Source organism: Amphibalanus amphitrite, unplaced genomic scaffold (assembly GCF_019059575.1).
Source record: "Amphibalanus amphitrite isolate SeventyFive unplaced genomic scaffold, NRLGWU_Aamphi_draft 000049F_arrow, whole genome shotgun sequence".
NCBI lineage: Eukaryota > Metazoa > Arthropoda > Thecostraca > Balanomorpha > Balanidae > Amphibalanus > Amphibalanus amphitrite.
In genome coordinates this window covers 1,334,117-1,353,216 of record NW_024881545.1, presented here as the reverse complement: position 1 = coordinate 1,353,216, position 19,100 = coordinate 1,334,117, and the positions used below count along the sequence as shown (strand labels likewise).

General features: G+C 51.4%; 2 protein-coding genes across 3 annotated transcripts in view; both read left to right on the top strand.

Moving 5' to 3' along the window:
• LOC122377741 (guanine nucleotide-binding protein G(s) subunit alpha-like) overlaps positions 1-3,830 on the top strand; it is a 38,720-nt gene extending 34,890 nt beyond the window's left edge. Inside the window, exons 10-11 of one of the 2 annotated variants that reach the window (XM_043358115.1) lie at positions 1,143-1,208; positions 2,237-3,830. In XM_043358115.1, the coding sequence (XP_043214050.1) occupies positions 1,143-1,208; positions 2,237-2,383 (213 nt within the window). In that variant the 3' untranslated portion in view covers positions 2,384-3,830. The remainder of the gene's footprint in view (positions 1-1,142; positions 1,209-2,236) is intronic. The other variant, XM_043358114.1, reaches the window with a different exon arrangement.
• A 1,860-nt stretch (positions 3,831-5,690) lies between these two features.
• Positions 5,691-18,836, top strand: LOC122377740 (CCAAT/enhancer-binding protein 2-like). Its single transcript, XM_043358113.1, has 4 exons — positions 5,691-5,754; positions 15,765-15,913; positions 16,125-16,225; positions 17,129-18,836. Exons 2-4 carry the CDS (start codon positions 15,771-15,773, stop codon positions 17,317-17,319), a joined length of 435 nt encoding a protein of 144 aa, XP_043214048.1. The 5' UTR covers positions 5,691-5,754; positions 15,765-15,770; the 3' UTR covers positions 17,320-18,836.
• The last annotated feature ends 264 nt before the right edge of the window (positions 18,837-19,100 follow it).

Sequence of the window (19,100 nt, the reverse complement as noted above, 5' to 3'; positions counted from 1 at the left end):
CGAACAGAGCCAGGCGTAAGGGGACATCGGTGCTTATCGTTCATGCAGACGTGGATGCTCTTTCACTAGGAGTAATCTAGGTACATCGGGGAGGAGAGACAGTTTCTGCAGATCAGGACTTCGCACTGCATTGCGTCATTATTTTCCCTGTTCAAAGGCATTCATCCCTGACGGCTTGCTGAATTCGCTCGATGCATAGGTGACCTTTCGAGTGTCTGCTCTCATCGGCTTATTTTTCGTCGTCGACTATCAACAAGCAAAGCCGCGCGGTCGTACCCGAGGGCCGAAATCTCAGCAGGTGTTCTTGGGCCAACTCTGCCAGCCGCCCTGATGACGTTATTACTTCGCCAATCGGTAAGCCTGACGAAATCCTGTCTAGGAGGTTGACATTTCTATGGCCGGAAGTCGGTTACTTCCCTGACCGGAAGGTGAATATTTCCTGGAGCGGAAGCTGGTCGCTTCTGGCGGAGCTCCGCCTTTGCGTGGGAATCGGAAGCTATCGATGGCGATTCGTCCGACTATCCAGAAGGAAAAGATTAAGCTCCTTTTGTCCGCTAGTGCAGCCTTCTCATAATCGACTCCGGTTATTGTTATCTGCGATGCGCCTAGACTGCATCTCTCTGAGGTCTCCCTGCTGCAGTCCTTCCTTCCGTTGTTCTGTCCACCCGGTCGCTCTTTCCCTTTAGCGGTTGTTCCTGCCCTCTCCCTTCTTCTCCCCTTGGCAGTTGCTCCCAGCCGTCCGTCTCGTTGAACTAGTTTTCACTTCTTACGAATTTAAGGGGATTGATTAAAGTTACATGCATATTACCTCATTTTCGCACGTGTGTTCATGGTACATTGTCGTGCATTGTTGTTCTAGGGCCTGGCAGTACTTCAGATGAATATACCCTCCCTCACCTCCCTGAGCTCTGTGGGACAAAATAACGGGAAACTTGACGCGACGCTGCTCAGACGCGACGGCGCACTTATTGCTACATTTTAGCTCTGCTCACGAAAGGGCTGCAAGTGGGCTGCCGTCACCAGGGTAGGCACTAAAAGGATCAGTTGCCATATGACCATGGCTGACTGATTCCGTTCGCTGGGGCGGGATCACGATGTTGTGGCACGTGACTCTGAGCGCCTACCTGCCTCCCCTGCTGCAGATGATTGCTGAAGGGAAAACTGAGTCCGACAGGGAGGAGCTCAGGAAGAAAAGGGACACAAAAACAGTAAGAGTCGCTTAATGAACAGCGGCAAATTGGGTTTGTTATGTCCTACACGGCTCGGCCCAGTGCCCGGTGAGGTGCTTTATGGTGTGGCGTGGAAGTCGTTCGCCATAATCAACGTGACTGGTGGCAAGTGGCTGTATTCTCGCTTGGTGGCTTTTGTCGGTTATTCTTGGATTGTCTCGGTATCGTGTTGTATCTAGGTCTGCCAAGTCTGTCCGTCGGGGCTTGATGTGTAGCTTTTTGGGACATTGTATTGGCCCGGTACTGTGCAATTCGATCCTTCATATACTATATCGAATATAATGAAGACGAGTACATATATTCGACTGGTGTTCCGATTTCAGAAAAGGGAGAGTTGAACCGCGATATCATATGCTGAATGATCTGCACTGAACTTCATCAACGTTCATCCGATTTTCAATGTGCCCGTGTACACTGTACACGAAGTCCAATAATTCCATCGGACATAATTGTTGATGTAAAGTTGGAAAATGAAAAGATATGATATTGAGGATATTCTGTTGTCCTGAATCCAAGCAGCGTCGCACTTCGTCCGGATGCAGTTTCTATATTTCGCCGCATTTTTATTGCGCCGGTGTCATCGTAACTACTTTTGTGCGGCTTCGTGAGTCCTGTCTCATCCCAATCGCTGATGACTGGCAATGAAGGCTTTCCAGTAGTATTTCTGACTGGATTCGGTGTGGATGGCGCCGGGGAACGCTGACGGTCTGGTGACACTATCCTGTGATATAAACAGCGGGACCTTTTCGCCACAGTGTGAAACAGTCGTGTAAGTCATGCACGGTGCACCTGTCACACACATTGTCTTGTGTTTGGCTTTGCGGTTATTACTGGTTCGCTTCCGTTTCAGGGTATGCTAACTTTTTGCATTCACCAACCCAGTGTTCGCATTTGTCCAGCGGGCGTCGTACCGTTTTTCCCCTGACACGCTGCACCACAGGCTCCCGTGTTGGCGCTCGCCGCTCCCCATCATTGACCGTCGGCCCGCCCCTCTCCTGCGTTCACAGCGTATCAGCACCGCCAGTGGCGACGGCAAGCACTACTGCTACCCGCACTTCACGTGTGCCGTCGACACAGAGAACATCCGACGTGTGTTTAACGACTGCAGGGACATTATACAGCGAATGCACCTGAGGCAGTATGAACTGTTGTGACCTGGGCCTGTCATGAGAGCTGGTCCGCCGGCCGGCCTGCCGGCGGCCGGCCAGCCCGCGCGCTGCCGCCGCCGCCGCTACCGAGTCCCGGTCGTCAATCAAAACGGTGGACGGCCGGTCTGCGTGCGCGCGCGCGTGTGTGTGCGTGAGTCCGCGCGCGGCGGGCGCGCTCGGCGCGGCTGATCGCGCCGCACGAGCGTACGGCAACGAAGCTGCCGGCACATCCGCTCTTAGTAGACACGTGGAATTCCAGTCAAGATTAGTGAGTAAACATTGTCAATGCTCTCGTTGATGTTTTGTAAAATCTTTATCGCGCGTGCGCTGCTGCCGGCGCGCCGATGGTCGGGCCGTCTGTGGAACGGTCCTGGAGCGAGGCCGTGCTGCCGGCCCGTCGGCCGTGGCCCCGGCCGGCGCCGCGCCCCGACACGCTGCTTCCGTGGCGGGGCGCCCGCCGCGCCCGCGCCCACCGCCGCCGGGCCGCCGCGCCCGGCCGCTCCGGGCGGTCACACACGGCTTTCTGCTGCCCCTTGCCCGCCCCCGCCCCCTATGTTGTATAACCGTGGGTGATTTCTGTGTAACACACACATGAAGAGAGATGTTGTTCTTTCTGTAGTGGGTGGGTGGTTGTGCATTTGTTATTGAATGTAATGAGTGTGCCAATACTGTGTCATGAGAATGATGTGCAAAATCCGCCACGTCATCCATTGTTCTGATTTGCGTTCGGTTCGGTCACTGTCTTAACGCTCTACATACACTGTATTTTATTTTTAATTTCGCCCTTGTCGCCATTGCCATCTTTTGCACGACTTATTTATTTCTGTACGAGGTGCGGACGGCGTACTAACAACTCTAGCCTCATACTGTTTTACTTTGTCGCGCGCGCGCGTGCGCAGCTAGGCAGAATGTCAGCTGCGGTTCGGGGCGCGGGAGGGTGCGGGCAGGCGAGCTGGGGCGCGCCCGTGCGACGGCTCGCCCCAGTGTGTGTGTGAGAGAGAGTTTTCTACATATTTGTGCACACAGGAATCGAACAAAATTGCAGCGCCAAATTGTGCTTCTAACGCGAGAGCAGCGTTCATTCCTTTCGATTTTAGTAAATATATGCTAGTCATTGATGTGGCGGTTACCGGACGGCGAGTGGCACTGCTTCTTAGTTCGCACAGGGCGGTCGGGCGCGCGTCGCCTCCGCCGCTGCCGCCGCCGCCATCGCCGCTGCCGCCACCACCACCACCGCCGTCACCACCGCCGCCGCCGCCGCCGCCGCCGCCGCTGCCGCCGAGCCGACTTGGTCGTACACACGACTGGTGCGGGCGCGGACTGGATGTTGTCTACCTATTCTGATATCGGTAGCCGTTGTCTACCTATTCTGATATCGGTAGCCGTACTCACGCTGTGGGTTCTGTTCACGAAGCTATGTGAATGTGAGGACATTTACAAACCTATTTACAACGCGGCTGTGTTTTCTTGGGGCGTTGGCGGGCGCAGCGGACGGTGTCAGTCGGCGATGATCCAGAGACGGGTGCCGCGACGAAGGCGAGATGGCTAAACGGCGGTCTCTCCACTGCCGCATGGGGCAAAGGGACTAATCGGACAGAGATTCTGCATGCTTACAAACCTGTCTTGGAGGATGGGGACTGGTCTGATGACGGGCGAGCACCTATATTCTGACAAAACGGGTAAGGATGACCTCGGCCTCGCCGGGTACCTGCGCATTTTGCCGTCTGGGCGCGGGCGGGACGACTGCCCCGGGTACCGCCATACGCCTTCATCTCATCTCTACCGGGGGTCAGCTGCTGTCAGGGGTAATTAGGTATTGACTGATGCCATTTTCATTTCCAACTTCAACCCATGAAGCGGTAGATGTATGAAGGTAGGATAGACCGAATGGCCTTGTTCTTTCACACCGGCGGATCCCAACAAGGGAGAGAACATTTTTGGCAAACGCCCCCGGCCCCCTCGCAGCGCCCGAAATTGATAAAATTTTGTCGTCTTTCCAGAAAGAAAACATGACAATTTTCATGAGGAAAGGTTTGCTTTAAATTGCAAAGAAGTGTATATGCGTAGGTACAGTATCAATGCATTATGCTAGAAAGCGTGACAGTTGTCTCAAACAATGATGCTTTCAGTCATTCGCTATTTTCTTGGCAGCGAACGGCAATGACGGGACTCGTGTAGTCATAGCCAGGCTAAGCCAGGAGAGATAGCGCAGTGGCAGCGGAATATATGCAATCATTTTAGCTGCATTTTAGATGGGAACGGATACAAGAATAACAGCAGATGACTGTACAATTTGTTCTGCTTTGGTTCTGCTGCATCGGCTTCCTTATGCAAAGAGGGATTTATGACGTCAAAACCTTTACATTTCGCCAATCAAGGCTTTTGAATATGATACATGACGTCATCCGTCGCGTTCCTTCTTTCCTGCACTAAACTCTGATTGGCCAATTCTTAAAGGGACCCTCCCACCTTCAAAAAAGTTAATGAATTGGCATGAAAGTGATGTCCCTTGGTTCAGAAAGAGCGAAAACGAATATCTACCAAATTTCACCGAAAAATATTCACTGGTTATTGGTTTTCAAGATATTAGGCTTTTACTTTTGTTTACTTTTTGGGATCTCCCCTGTTACTAGCGACTTTATTTGGAAGCAATAATTTGGCAGCCTTAAAGTGCGGCAGACGTTGCGCGCAAAGCAGCGCATACCACCACGTGTTAACGATGGTTTTAGTCTAAGATTTAAAAATCGTTAGATCTCCGCTGACGTCACAAATTCTAAGGGGGCATTCCAATGCATTAGCCCCTTAGAATCCGAAAACTGCAAGTTTGAAATTCCATATCTTCGAAGTAAAGCATTTTTCGATGTTGTGAGTGCCCAAACCGGTATTTGCAGGCCATGGCCACCAATTTGGCTATCTCAACTCAAAACTAATGTAAAGGTGGGAGTGTCCCTTTAAGCAGCATCCAACAGCGCGGCAGCAGGAAGTTGAACAGGCACAGTATGATTTGTCAATGAAATTGTCGAGCTCGCCGCATTTTGGGAAAGGGAGAGATATGGGGAATGATCGGAGTAAATTATCAATTTTTATTGATGGATAAGAACAAAATTTATTAAAAAAACAACTTCTTATTACTGTACTCAATCGACAGAGGTGAGTGGACATATTTATTTCTAATTAAGTGCAGTGGAAGCATCCGGTTTTGATCATTAAAGGCACGGTGACTATAAATTAAAGGGACCCTCCCACCTTCAAGAAAGGTAATGAATTGGCATGAAAGTGATGTCGCTTAGTTCAGGAAGAGTAAAAACGAATATTTACCCAAATTTCACCGACGGGGGGGCGGGGGCGGTGAAAAGCTGGAATTGCCCGTGGATGCCGTAAGCACCCTTTCAACCCGCGAGTTGCTGGGGTGTTAAGTGCCCCCACTTTTCGCTGCACTAAAGCATGAAAATGGCGTACCAAATTTTGGGTGCCTAGTAAGTTGGCAACTTTTTGGGTACCCAGTACCTATCTATGACCATGGGACATGGGTACCTGTAGGGAATTGATTGAAGTTTATTGTGACAAAGTTTCAAAAAAATCAGTCAGAAATTTTTTGAGATCAAGGTTTTAGTGACAGCATGATTTCTGAGTTTTCGACCAAAAATGGCATATGTTCAAAAAATCATAAAAAAATCACAGAATAGATATGGGTACCCGTCAAAATTCGTGGAGATTTGGGTCGATATTTGTCCCACAACTGATTTCCTAGAAATCATTACCTTTTCATAAACCATGCACCCTAGGCTGTTCACAGTTGAAATTACTCAAAAATGCCATTGCGCATGCGCGTAAAATGGTCCGTGACCCAGAAAAAAATAAAAAATTTCTTCTGGGTCACGCATTATCAAACCAGATACGTTCACTTACCTCATGCGCGATATAACCCCCTTATCGGCAATGACCTTCTCCACACGTAGGCGGAAAGACTTGCATGTCTTGATGATGTAGGTGGGCAGAATTTCTCTCCTGGGTCACGATTTTTTTCCTGCGTCACGCTAAAATTCGTGACCCAGAAGAAAAAAATGCGTGACCCAGGGGAATGGTTTTTACAGTTTTCCGAATACAGCAAGTTTGTTATCGAATACTAATCTCCAAGTACATCTTATCTGGATTACCTGAGCACGCAGCAACACGACACTGTGATTCTTTTCGACACTTATCAGCCACAAGCCACAAGGGCGTATGACCCAGTAAAGAAATCTTATGGCACGCAGGAGATGATTTCCCCTGGGTTCGCCCAGCCCAACTGACAGTTTTCAGTTTCCGCCCCCGCTCTCTGCGCCTTCGCGGGATAGGACCATATGCAAGTCTGCAGAGTGCAGACCCTGCTTACCCGGTCCGTAATGCTTTGAATGAGGAGCTAAGTACCGTGACCCAGAAACAAACGTGACCCAGAAAAAGGGTTTGCCAAAAACCGTGGGACAGACGTTTTGCGTTGTGCAGTTTTGCTAAATTGTATAACCAAAAAATAAGAACCATGAAGGGAAATTTCAATGTTTTTGCTATTCACAACGCTCCCTCGCACTCAATTATCTCTAAAAATAACTACACAGCAGCTCTGTAGATTTTTTTTGCAGGTTGTGGGACAAGCTAAAATACATAGGCACACAAAAGCACGGTTTTGGAAAGATGTCCATTTTTTTTGCCACTTTACTGTTGCCTTTTCAATGACTTTTTTCTTCAATCAATGTCCAAATCTCGCGTACGGACCCGTGTTACGCTGAAATAAGCTCATTTATTGACGTGAGGCATTATTGAAATCGTGGGACAGCATATCTCCACGAATTTTGACGGACACCCATATACAGACATTCCGTAAATGCCATTAGATTACCAATACCATGAACAATGATACAATCAAAAGGCTGTCTTCGATTTTTGATTATCAGTCCCCATTTTCCAAAATCTTGAACTGAATCTTGGCAATTTCGCATGACTACTTTACCAGTAAAACGCCTTTTGGGCGACCAACGGAGCGAGCGAGAGGATGGGCCTTGCACGTGCGAAATTGCGAGGGGTACCTCCAACTAACTTGTGCACTGCACCCTACTAACCGGTCTTTAGCGATGTGCCAAATTTCAGCGCAATCGGCCTAGCCGTTCTCGAGATCTGGAAGCGGCACACTGCACGTGCGCACGTGCAAGCGGGGTCCAAACTGACTTTTGCACGGCACCCTGCTAACTGGTCCCCAACCGTGTACCAAATTTGAGCGCAATCGGCCCAGCCGTTCTCGAGATCTGGGAGCGCCCCCTGCACGTGCGCACGTGCTGTAGCACCCCAACCTTAACACATGCAGATGAATTATCTGATGGAGACCTAACTGTGTACCGAGTTTCAATTCAATCGGCCCAACCGTTGTGCTGTTATTGAGGTTGCAATTTTGGGGGTTCTTAAAAAATGTCCAACTTTACCACGCGCCACGTGCGGTGGTTGGCAAGAACGCATGGTGGCCACCACACCACAGAACTTTTACGTCCAAGTGGCATTCAGTAAAGAAGACCGCTTGTCAATCGGATGTCCCGTTCCTAAGATATTAGCTTTTGAAGAGCGTCCCCACGGCCGGCCGGCCGGCCGGCCGGCCGGCCGGCCGCTCATACTCAGGATTTTCCCTTAATTCAGTATGAGACTCCGCTCGCTTCGCTCGCTCCGTAACAACCATGATAGGTACATGCATTTCTTAAATTTGACTTTTTGAACCAAACACGTGCACCTATGATAAAATGAATGTCACCATCGTGTTCTACGCCCCAAATTACCCATAAAACAAGTGTCACAGGCTGTGAATATCAGGTTTGATTTTCAGGGATATGTGCCTACCTGGTTGACCTGACCTTGACCCTGACCTATGCTTGACTGACCCCCACCCCAAATGGATCTGACACTCTTGTAGGCCTTATATGAAGGATTGTGCACTGTTTTCACAGAGTTTTTAACAAGAGGCGCCCATTGCGAGGTTCTGAAGTCCATGCTACTGAAAGCCCGATTTCAGGTGTTTGACCTGACCTTGACCCGACCTGTGACCTCAAACTTCAACTTTAAAGTACCTACTCATCTTAAGCGTCTCGTCGCGTTCTTTCGTTTGCCGCCTCGTGCGTTTCGCTGCGCCTATTGGTTCTCGAGTTATCGGCTGGGGGCGTTTAACGCCCCCCCCCCCCCCCCCAGCAAACGGCGGGCATACATCAATTCTACACATGTGAAAATTTCAGACCAAGGTCATTGAAGGTCAAGTCACCAGGTCACTTGAAGTGACCTCACCTCATAAAAAGTTTCAATGTCTGCCATAGCTACACCGAGAGACCGATCGCTTTGAAACTTTCAGCGCTTGCGAAGAGCAATAGCATGTACAAATGTATATCTCAGAATTTTGATATCGATGACCTAAGGTCAGGTTAATTTTGCGACCTCCCCATTATAAGTCAATGGGAGAAAATTGAAATGCGCCTCTTTTGGACGAAAGACATTATAAACACTCCCAAACACTGAATTACAAGTGGTTTAGACACACTGAACCTGAAAAATGGTGTCCGTGACCCCTATTAATGCTCCTGAGGTCATCTCAGGTCATGAATGGTATCTAACAGTTTTTCGCAAATAACCTTTGATAGAGGCATGCTAGAGCGATGAAAACGCCTTAGATGTGTAAGCTCGACGGTACGGATCGACTGATATGCAACATGACCCTTTCCGGTGAGGTCATGACCTAGACCCGAGGTCAAATTTTCAAGTTGACCTTTCACGGTCAAGTCATAATTCATTCGATGCCTCTTGACGAGAGGAACACGATGCCGGTAAAAGTAAGCTCGTACAAGGCTTTGGTCAAAAGTTATTACAGAAAAACTGTTTCCGGAAACAATGGACTATTTTTTGCAGTTTTTCCCCCTGCAGGCAAAACCGTTGACGTTAGGTCAAAACTGAGATAATTACTCAGAAAGGGCGTTAATAGGGCTATCGAATGCGCTTTTCCGCGGCGCTGTAGCTTTATTGGTTCCCGAGTTATGCGTTGGCTTCCTGGAAATTGTCGACATTCGACCTGAAAATCGGCGAAATTTTGCCTTCAATGACCTCTGGTGACCTGAACTTTGACCTGACCAAAAAAGTGACCGAAGTGATTTCGTCATTATTTTTGGCGCTCTTTCGAACGCCGCCTTCCGCGTATCGCTACGTGGCCCAGGAGCCGAGTTAGAAGGGGGGTCCCCAGCAGGGCGTGGAAATCCAGGACCCCCAGCCGGGCGCGGGTAAACTTCACACTTCAATTGATAGGTAAGTTATTGAATAGCTGTCAAATCGCTACCAACTTAACAGCGGAAAGGAATTTCTAAAGGAACTTCACTATCGAAGGCTGGAACTTACCAGCAATCAATAATTTTACTGACCAATCCCGGTGCATTGGGGGGGGGCTAATTTATATGGCCGCCCCTGTCGAGTTTCGAATGGGGGGATCTTTAGCCCCTGCCGCCCCCCCCCCCCCCCCCCCGGATACGCCGGTGACCATGCGTACGGATTCCAACCTCCCCGCGGGTACGCATTCAATTCACTTTCGCCGCTTCGTTGCTCGCTTCCATGCTGCATTTTTATTATTTATGTTTGGGATCCCTAACCCCTTATAAACTTTTAGCAGCGAGGACATTTTTCACCGTTTTCCGTTAATGACGAGCGTTCCTGATTGATCCAAAAGCATGGTTTGTTCTCCGTACCGCCTCGTCCTCGAACGCAGCGCTTTGCATATTTTCAAAGCTCTCCTCTGTCTGTGCTCTCCAGCGCTGCTGTTGTAGCGTGCTCACAACACCGCAGTGCAAGCGCACCCACCAAATCACCGCTGCGTGCAGTCCCTCTCCCTCCCCTCCCCCTTCTCCGTTCGGGGCTGCCAAGGTCGCTGGCTCGGTCCGACTGCCAACTGCAGTGGCCCGGGGTGCGGCTAATTGTGGGCTACGCTTTTGCGAAACCGCCAAGTTTGGCAGCCCAACTCGACCAAAGCGAAATACGCCTAGAACCATCCTGGTAACCTGTCAGACAGACTCAGAACGACTCAGGCAGACTCAGGCAGACTCAAACAGACTCAAACCGACTCAGGCAGACTCGACCGATTCCGATCGGCTCAGACCGACTCAAATCGATTCCGATCGACTCAGACAGACTCAGAACGACTCAGACAGACTCAGGCAGACTCAAACAGACTCAAACCGACTCAGGCAGACTCGACCGATTCCGATCGGCTCAGACCGACTCAAATCGATTCCGATCGACTCAGACAGGCTCAGAACGACTCAGACAGTCTGTGAGTCTGTCTGAGTCGATCGGAATCGACTTGAGTCGGTTGATTGGGTCTGAGTCAGTTTGAGAGTCGTTCTGAGTCTGTCTGAGTCGGTCTGAGTCGATCTGAATCGGTTTGAGTCGGTCGAGTCAGTTTGAGTCTGCCTGAGTCGGTTTGAGTCTGCCTGAGTCCGCCTGAGTCTGTCTGAGTCGATCGGAATCGATTTGAGTCGGTTGAGTCGGTCTGAGTCAGTTTAAGTCCTTCTGAGTCTACCTGAGTCGGTCTGAGTCGATCTGAATCGGTTTAAGTCGGTCGAGTCAGTTTGAGTCTGTCTGAGTCTGTCTGAGTCGTTCCGAGTCTGTCGGAGTCGATTGGAATCGACTTGAGTCGGTTGAGTCTGTCTGAGTCAGTTTGAGTCGGTCTGAGTCGATCTGAATCGGTTTCAGTCGGTCGAGTCAGTCTGAGTCTGCCTGAGTCGGTTTGAGTCTATCTGAGTCTGTCTGAGTCATTCTGAGTCTGTCTGAGTCGATCGGAATCGATTTGAGTTGGTTGAGTCAGTCTGAGTCAGTTTGAGTCGTTCTGAGTCTATCTGAATCGGATTGAGTCGGTCGAGTCAGTTTGAGTCTGCCTGAGTCGGTTTTAGTCTGCCTGAGTCGTTCTGAGTCTGTCTTAGTCGATCGGAATCGATTTGAGTTGGTTGAGTCGGTCTGAGTCAGTTTGAGTCGTTCTGAGTCTATCTGAGTCGATCTGAATCGGTTTGAGTTGGTCGAGTCAGTTCGAGTCTGCTGAGTCGGTTTGAGTCTGCCTGAGTCTGCCTGAGTCGTTCTGAGTCTGCCTGAGTCGATCGGAATCGATTTGAGTCGGTTGAGTCGGTCTGAGTCAGGTTGAGTGGTTCTGAGTCTATCTGAGTCGGTCTGAGTCTGTAGGTACGTTATCATCTCCTACCCAGTGACGTCACAGCATGCGTCGGCTTGGCACGGCGGCCACAGGTGGGTGCGGCTACTTGCGGTATCTCGCTTTGGTCGAGTTGGGCTGCAAACTTGGCGGTTTCGCAAAAGCGTAGCCCACAATTAGCCGCACCCCAGTGGCCCGGGGCGTCGCCATCGGTGTGGGTACGCCGGGTCATGGGGTTCGCGCGGCCGCCGTCCGGGACGGTCGATAGAGGGACTGACGCTGCGCCCGGGCACGGCTGGTGACTGGTGGTGTTCGGTGGTGTGCGCACGCACATGGAGTGGGGTGTTGCTTGAAGAGATGCCTTACTCATCCTCACCCTATAGAGCAAAAATGTCGTTGGAGACCACTCAGAAAGAAGGAACTGAGAAAGAGTTTGTCTTCTGCAGGGTGCACTGTGCAGGCACTTTCCATGGTCCTAGATTTTTTTTTTTCAGAAGTGTTTTTCTTGTAGACAGGACAGTTTTTTGCTTATTTCATTTTATTTTTGCTTATTTGTTTTATATTGAAGTGACTTTGGCTTCGTTGAATTTTTGGAAATAGTTTAGCAATTCGCTGTTTTACTTTAACTCTTGTTGCAGATTGATGTCACGGACGCCTGATGCCATTGATCTGTGCCGATATATTTGATCGGATCCATATAATAGACACATAACCGCTGCATTGCTGCTTCTGCCTGGCTTGTGCGGGCTTCCAGAGAAAGTTTCATGTTACATTTATCCAGCGTCGCGAATAAGTTTTGATCATCAGTGATGTTCTGGAAGTTAAAAGAGGTCGGCTTTCCAATGCCCTTTCAGAACAGTGCGTCGTAGGCCTTCGTGAAACACATCCACAAGCAGCCCCGTGATCTTTGAACGTCACTTTGCGGCTCTGGAGAGCATCCTCCCACCGGACATTCCTCTCCATCTCGTAAAGCTGCATTTGTGCGTCATCGTCACCGCCGCGCGGCCGTCGCCGGCGCGGCGGCTATGAAGGGCATTGGCGAATGGCCTTGAGCGCGCCGGCCGACCCAGAGGTCTATGGAGCCGGCACGGCCCGAGTACACACCGCAGCCGGCCAGAGGTGGCCAGTGTGGACCCCGCCGTGGCACAGCCGGGCCCCGGGCGCGACCCGGCAGCGGCCGGCTGCACACTGCACAGCGCCGCGCGAGTTGATTGCGTCAGACGGCGGCGATGGGCCGCCGGCCGCGGCGGGCGGAGCTCCGTGTGGTGCTGACGCAACCGGCTGACGCTCGGCCGGCCGCCGCGCCGCCCGCTCCGCCGGCCAGTCGAGCTGGTCACGCCGAGCGGGGGACTGTGTGTGGGCGCGCTGCCGTTTGGCGAGATTGAGCGGTGTTTTCGGGCACGCTGAGACGGATTGTGAGCACCAGAGTGGTGCGGTGAGCTGCAGAAGGAGCCACGGAGGACGAGGTGAGAGTGCACCCTTGAGTGCACCGCAGTACACTACTCACCGCGGTGAGAGCGGCGGGTCGGACCCGGTGGCCCAGGTGTCGCCTCGGCAGCCGAACTGCCGAGTCACTGTCCCTGCCGCCGGCGGTGGCGCCCTGTCATTGTTTATTGGTAGTGCAGAGGGGCCTCTCGCCACGACCCGGCGCGCCTGTGTCGCTAACGAGCTGCTCACGAGGTGGTCAGACCCTGATGTTGATGTTCGGTTCTGCTCATCCGGGTCGATGTTGCAGAGTTTCGGCTTTGTCATTGTTGTTTTAGCTTCAGTGTGTGCAAGCGTGTGCGACGTAAACATGGACGTTGAATCTTAACTGATCCCTATTGATTTATATTTCTTTGTTTGACATTTTGACAAATTTATTGTGTCATTGACTCATTTGACATCAAGGTGATGAAAGAACAGAAGTGTTGTGCTCGTCATGAGCATAAATGTTTTATGAGCTGTTTTTCACCTTTTAGAGAAAAATATACTCGGAACGATAATCGATTAGAAGCCGGCCGAGAACCGATGTTTGACGAGTTGGAGTGTCACGTTGACTGGACAGTGGACAAGGTTTCCAGGCTCGGATCACGCGTGCGGCGCGTGACTCATTGTAAAAAGTGGTGCCTGATGACACAGCCGCGTCCCTTTGCTCTGGGATGCAAATACTTGGCGCGCGTTTTTGCAGAGGTTCTCCTGATGTCGTCAGCGTGAGAAGATGAGCTCCTTTGTGTGCGTGCAGCAGCTATACCTGTGCAGAATAAGGCAAACTTCAGTCCAGATGGGTCGTTTGTTGTATTCGATTAGCTGTTGTGACGGAACTGACGAAAAACACGCGTCCTAATGTTCAACTAGGTCACCCATTTCATCACCTTTCATCATACAAATGTAAACGTGGCATGGCGGAACATGGGCACTTGGACGGCAAAAAAAGCGGTTTAAACGTGTGGCTGTTCCAAGCGTTTTCCATTCATAGAGTTAGTTCTATTCACGATGGCTTAGCATTTTGACTTCTTTGTTGCATAGGTATTCAATAGCGTATATTTCGTCTCTTGATTTATCTCAGGCTAGTACTAATGACTACATAGATTGTAGATAGATGTAGATTCTGCTCCTACGGGTCACCGTAGTTCTGTCGGCGTTCGATACGGGGGGAGGGGACTGGAATCACCCTCCGGTCGTCGCGGCGGCCCCCGTCGGCCCATGGCAGGCCGGCCGTGGGTCTCTGTCGACCTCGTGCGGCCCCACCGCCGACGAGGGCGGGCGCTCAGCCGAGTCCAGTGGCTCTCAAACTGGACCTGTCGCCCACTCACACTATGCGAGCTCCCATTGCCGGCACCTGCGCCCGGTTTGGAAGACTCCGGGGCCTCTGACGAATATGTGTCGACTGCACGGCAGGGATGACGTCAATAATGGCAGTGGGCCGACTCCAGTGACGTGGTGAGGGGTCACGGGGTCCGAGACGCCACCTTCCCAGAGCGGCTCGCTGCGTCGTCTCCCTATGATATACATAGTAGTGGTGTCAATCGGAACTTGAATCTTCGGAATTCCGATTTTGTCCAATGTCCAATTCGGAATTCGGTTGGACAATGGCAGCAGACTTTGGACAACTTTGGACAATCGCTTGCTACACCTCAATATTTTTAAAAAGTAGTCGTGTTTAACATTGATTGGCTATTAGAAAGCTCAGCTTTCGATATGATTAACACTTTTGAGCTTGTAACGGTACATGAAAAGCAAATTAAATAACAGTATTGAGTGTAAACTATTGCGTAGGTGTCGGACATCTTTGGACAAATGGCTGGCTTGGACATTTTTGGACGGACAATCGACGTAAGCATTGGACATTGGACGGACTTTGGACATACGTTTTCTGAAATTGACACCACTAATACATAGGTGTGCTAGGGTGGCACAGTGACGGTTACGTAACACCGTACTGTCGCCCGTATCGAACCGCAGCCGAGTGGGGCCTTGGTGGTCAGACTTTTGCATGCATGAACTCCTTCAGTTTGTTATTGTTGTCGACTGCAAACCCGTCGATTAGATCGGTTGATTAGCTTCCGATAAGGTTCTCTAGGACGATAAATGGGAGGGTGACATATGTAGTGTGAGCTGCTGGCTATCTTCCTGTTCAAGTGCCCTTGTTCCGTCGTGCGCCTCGGACATTGTTTCGTGGGCCGGTCAGAGCCGGTTTTCCGACCTTGGTGCCCGTTCCTCGGTCAGTTCTCGTTCATTCTGATGAGAGGATTTTCCGTTCCCGATTCCTACCCTTATTGACTCTCCAAAACGATCTCGCGCACTTGTCTGGTTTCTGTATTAGACGACGTCGTTCACATACGACTTCATTGGCGGATCCAGACTAAGGAAAGCTCTTTCCTCCCATTATCGCCAACTGCGCCCTCGCTCTACCCGGCGGACGCCGACGTGGCTCGATGACCGTATTGCCGGGAGGCGGCGCCTGGGCGTTATATAACCACCTACCACAGGAATGTAAAAACCTGTCCCGGGGAAATGTTGTCCCGGGGAATCGAGCTGCGCGCTTGTGTGGACTGTAAGCTACTCACCGCTTGGCACAAGAGAAGGCAGAGAGTAGCTTGTGCGAGTGTTTTGAGTTTTGTGACTGAGGTGTTCCTCTTTCTCTCCATCAGGTCGACGTTAGTTAGTGCGACTATTCTGAATGTCCATATCTGACGCGTTCCCTCTCCTCTCCGACAGGCAGACATGGTGGTGCCGGAGTTTGCCGGCCTGTCGGACGGAGGCCGAGGCGATGTGGATGAAATGGAGGAGCAGAGGCTCAAAAACAACATGGCCGTCAAACGCAGCCGCATGAAGAGCCGGCAAAAGATGAGCCAGATGGTGGACAGGTGGGTGCCTTCTCTCTCACAGCAATGCTAGGTTCATTTCGGTCACCACTTCTGCTGCCATAGTCAATGTGATGTGTGCGCTTGCGTCTGTTAATCGGTCCCATATTTCCAGTCGCAATGCTGCGAAGCGCCTGAAGCGACGTCCCAATTATCGCCTTCTGGCTGCCGGGCCTCCACCTGCGGTGAGCTGACCTGAGTGGCCGTTCCGCAGGTGCGGAAAGCTTCGGAAGGAGAACAACCTGCTGGAGCTGAAGGCGGACGCGCTCCTGAAGGAGCTCTCCTTCCTCAAGGAGATGTTCCTCACCCATGCCAGTGAGTATTGCCAGGCTCAGGGGAATCGTGATCACCGGTCGGAAAGCGATCGGCTTTGAGTGGTGAAGGAGGAAAGATTTAGGTCAATCCGTTCTGGTTATATAATCGTGTTGTTCAAGGTTTAGAGGTTGCGGAGACTTCAGGTCGCTAGATTGTGATACATTTTCTCGGGAAATAATAAAACGAAAAGTGTAAATGCGCGCCCCCTTTTGCCGCATTGTTAGTGGGAAAACCTGGCAGACTACAGGCAACGTCAGTTGCTTATGTTTATCTTTGGTTCTAAGGTTTATGTACTGGGACTAATGGTCTGAGCGTTCCGACAAGCCATCAAAGGCAATGGGAAGTCGAATTAAGCCGAGTATTCCGTCGCCATTCGGATGCCATCGACCGCTGCTAATAAAGCTTTCCTGTCTAAACCAGTGGCATGCACCGTCGTTCATCGCATTAATTTATACCCAGTCATGTTTAACGTCTATTTATGTTGACAAGAAGTAGAATGTTCCATGCCCTCAACGCGACCCTTATATGGGTGCGGGAAGTCGACCGCTTGCGCAACCAGAGACATAAACAGAAACAAACAGCCGCATTGACTGGCACTGCGCCTGGTTCGTGTCTGTACACAGAGCTGCGCTTCATTGATGGCCTAATGGTCCAACCGTGGGGTCCCGGCCAGCGGCGGGTGACAGGGCGCTGACCCAAATTAGATTCACACTTGCGACAGATGCGCAGCTCGATGTTTTTGTGGCGTAAGAAACATTCGATGCCAGCTGCTGTCAAAATTAATAAAAAAGCAAATACTTTGCTGTCATGGCGTCCAGTTGCCTGTCAGTTTAAATGGCGCTTCACATGACTTATGCCGAAGACCTCTATTCTTGCGACGCTAACAGTCTACTTTCTCCGCAGGTGGTAAGAAGGACGCGCCCATCAGCCAGGCGGACATGGATCGGATCATGTCTGACGACCTGCCCGGTCCCGAGCTGCCCGAGCCACTGCTGCTGGAGCAGACGGACTCGAGCGCCGAGGACGACCAGCTCAGGGCGACCCGGCTGCGGGAGGGTGAGCGGCTGTGGCTGCGCGGCGTTACATCGCCATAGCGGCCGCCGCCGCCGCCGCCCCGCCTCGGCCGGGCACCCCGTCTAATGACAAACCATTTTGAAGTGTGTTGAGCGGGCGGCGGAGGCGGCGGCGGCCCCGGCGCGGCGATGGTCGCTGCGAGTCGCCGGCGACTGCGCCGCCCTCTCCGTGTTGTGTGAGCTGGAGCCGACAGGCCCGTCGCCGGGGACGCCTCGAGTCGCCACCGGTTCAGCCTAGCCGCTGGCTCGGCGCCCCGGACGGGCTTCGGCGAACAAGCAATCGATGCTGGCGCTACCACCTCCGGCCCGCATTCCGAAGGCGTTAGCGACGCGCGCAGTTGGAGATCCGTACTGCCGTCACTTGCGAGTGTTAGCCGCGATTTGGTTGTGTTATTCGGAAGCCACGATATGATTATTCAGAGACCACGTTTTTAGTTTTCATTGTCGTTTGGGCATGTGGGGGGCGTTGGGATGCGCTGCCGCTCTGACCAGGTTCAAATTATCCGTGTGCGTGGGTCGGGAGTCTGGCACCGCGCCGAACAGCGCTCTCTGGCCTGCCATCAACGTAGCTAGACGTATATTTGGTTATGGAGGCGTAGCTGAACAGCGTCACATATTGATACGGTTGGTCTTGTTACGACACGGCACGTTAGTTCTTTGGCGTGTTTCACCGTGCGACTGCCGTGCTAGTGTGCGGGTCAACCTATGGAGCTCGAGTGCCGGTTAGTGTCGTCGGTTCGCCGAATGTTACACTCTACCGGAGACTCCGGGTGTGAGAGGACCATCTACCGCCTGGTGATGCTGAATGCTACACTCTACCGGGGTCTGATGCATGTTAGGGCTGCGTTTTGTTCGGTTATGCCGATTGCTACACTCGCCCGGAGTGTCTGATGTATGCGAGAGTTGCGTGGTAAGCTGATACCAAATGGTACACCCTACTTGGGTGCCTGATGAATGCGAGACTGCTTGCCTGTTGGGTGATGCCGAATGCTACTCTGCCGCGACTGTGAATGTGAAGGGACAGCCCGTGCCGAGGAAGTTCACTGCATACCTGAGCTACAAGCCCGGTGTTCACTACATGCAGTGACTTCCTGACTGCCTCCGTTCCCTGGCAACTGGAGATAACTTTGCCTGCGCATAGAACGACTCTTGTCTTTATCCAGAAAGAGCATGTGCGACCACACCGGTAAACAGTTCACTTCTCTCCTTCGAATATTGACTATGTATGTCGTGTAGGTTTTAGGGCTCTCCATTTAAATGAAACCTGTATTACCTTATATCAGAATGACAGCATAAGCTGTCCAACTTATTTCTCAAGCTGTTTGTGTTTTATTTTCGTTTCGTTCTTTCCTTGAGTAGTGTCGCCGCGGCTTTAGACCTTGTCTCACCGTTGGTGACTGACCCTTACCTGGTCGGCTGGATCATCCCGATGTGACACCGTACCTGATTTGTGTGAGTGTGAAAGCTGGGCCGCTGAAACCGCGAACCGCATATGCACTGGCGGATGTGTAAGGAATAAAGTGGCACCAGTTACAGGACTTTGTGTGTTGTTACGAGCGGTAGTTCATGATGGAGCTGACTAATGGAACTAGTTACTGGAGCCTTGGAACCTGGAGGAATGCTAGGATGGGTGATTGGGGACTGCGTTCCATCTGTCGAGTTGGGAAGACAACATTGAAACACTGCATGTTCGACGGAACAGAACGGATAAAAACACTGGCGAGTCGTGTAAGAAACACCAGTAGAAGCCAAGGAGAGTAGTTTTCAGCTTCATAACGACTCTCAAAAGGCACACAACGCAC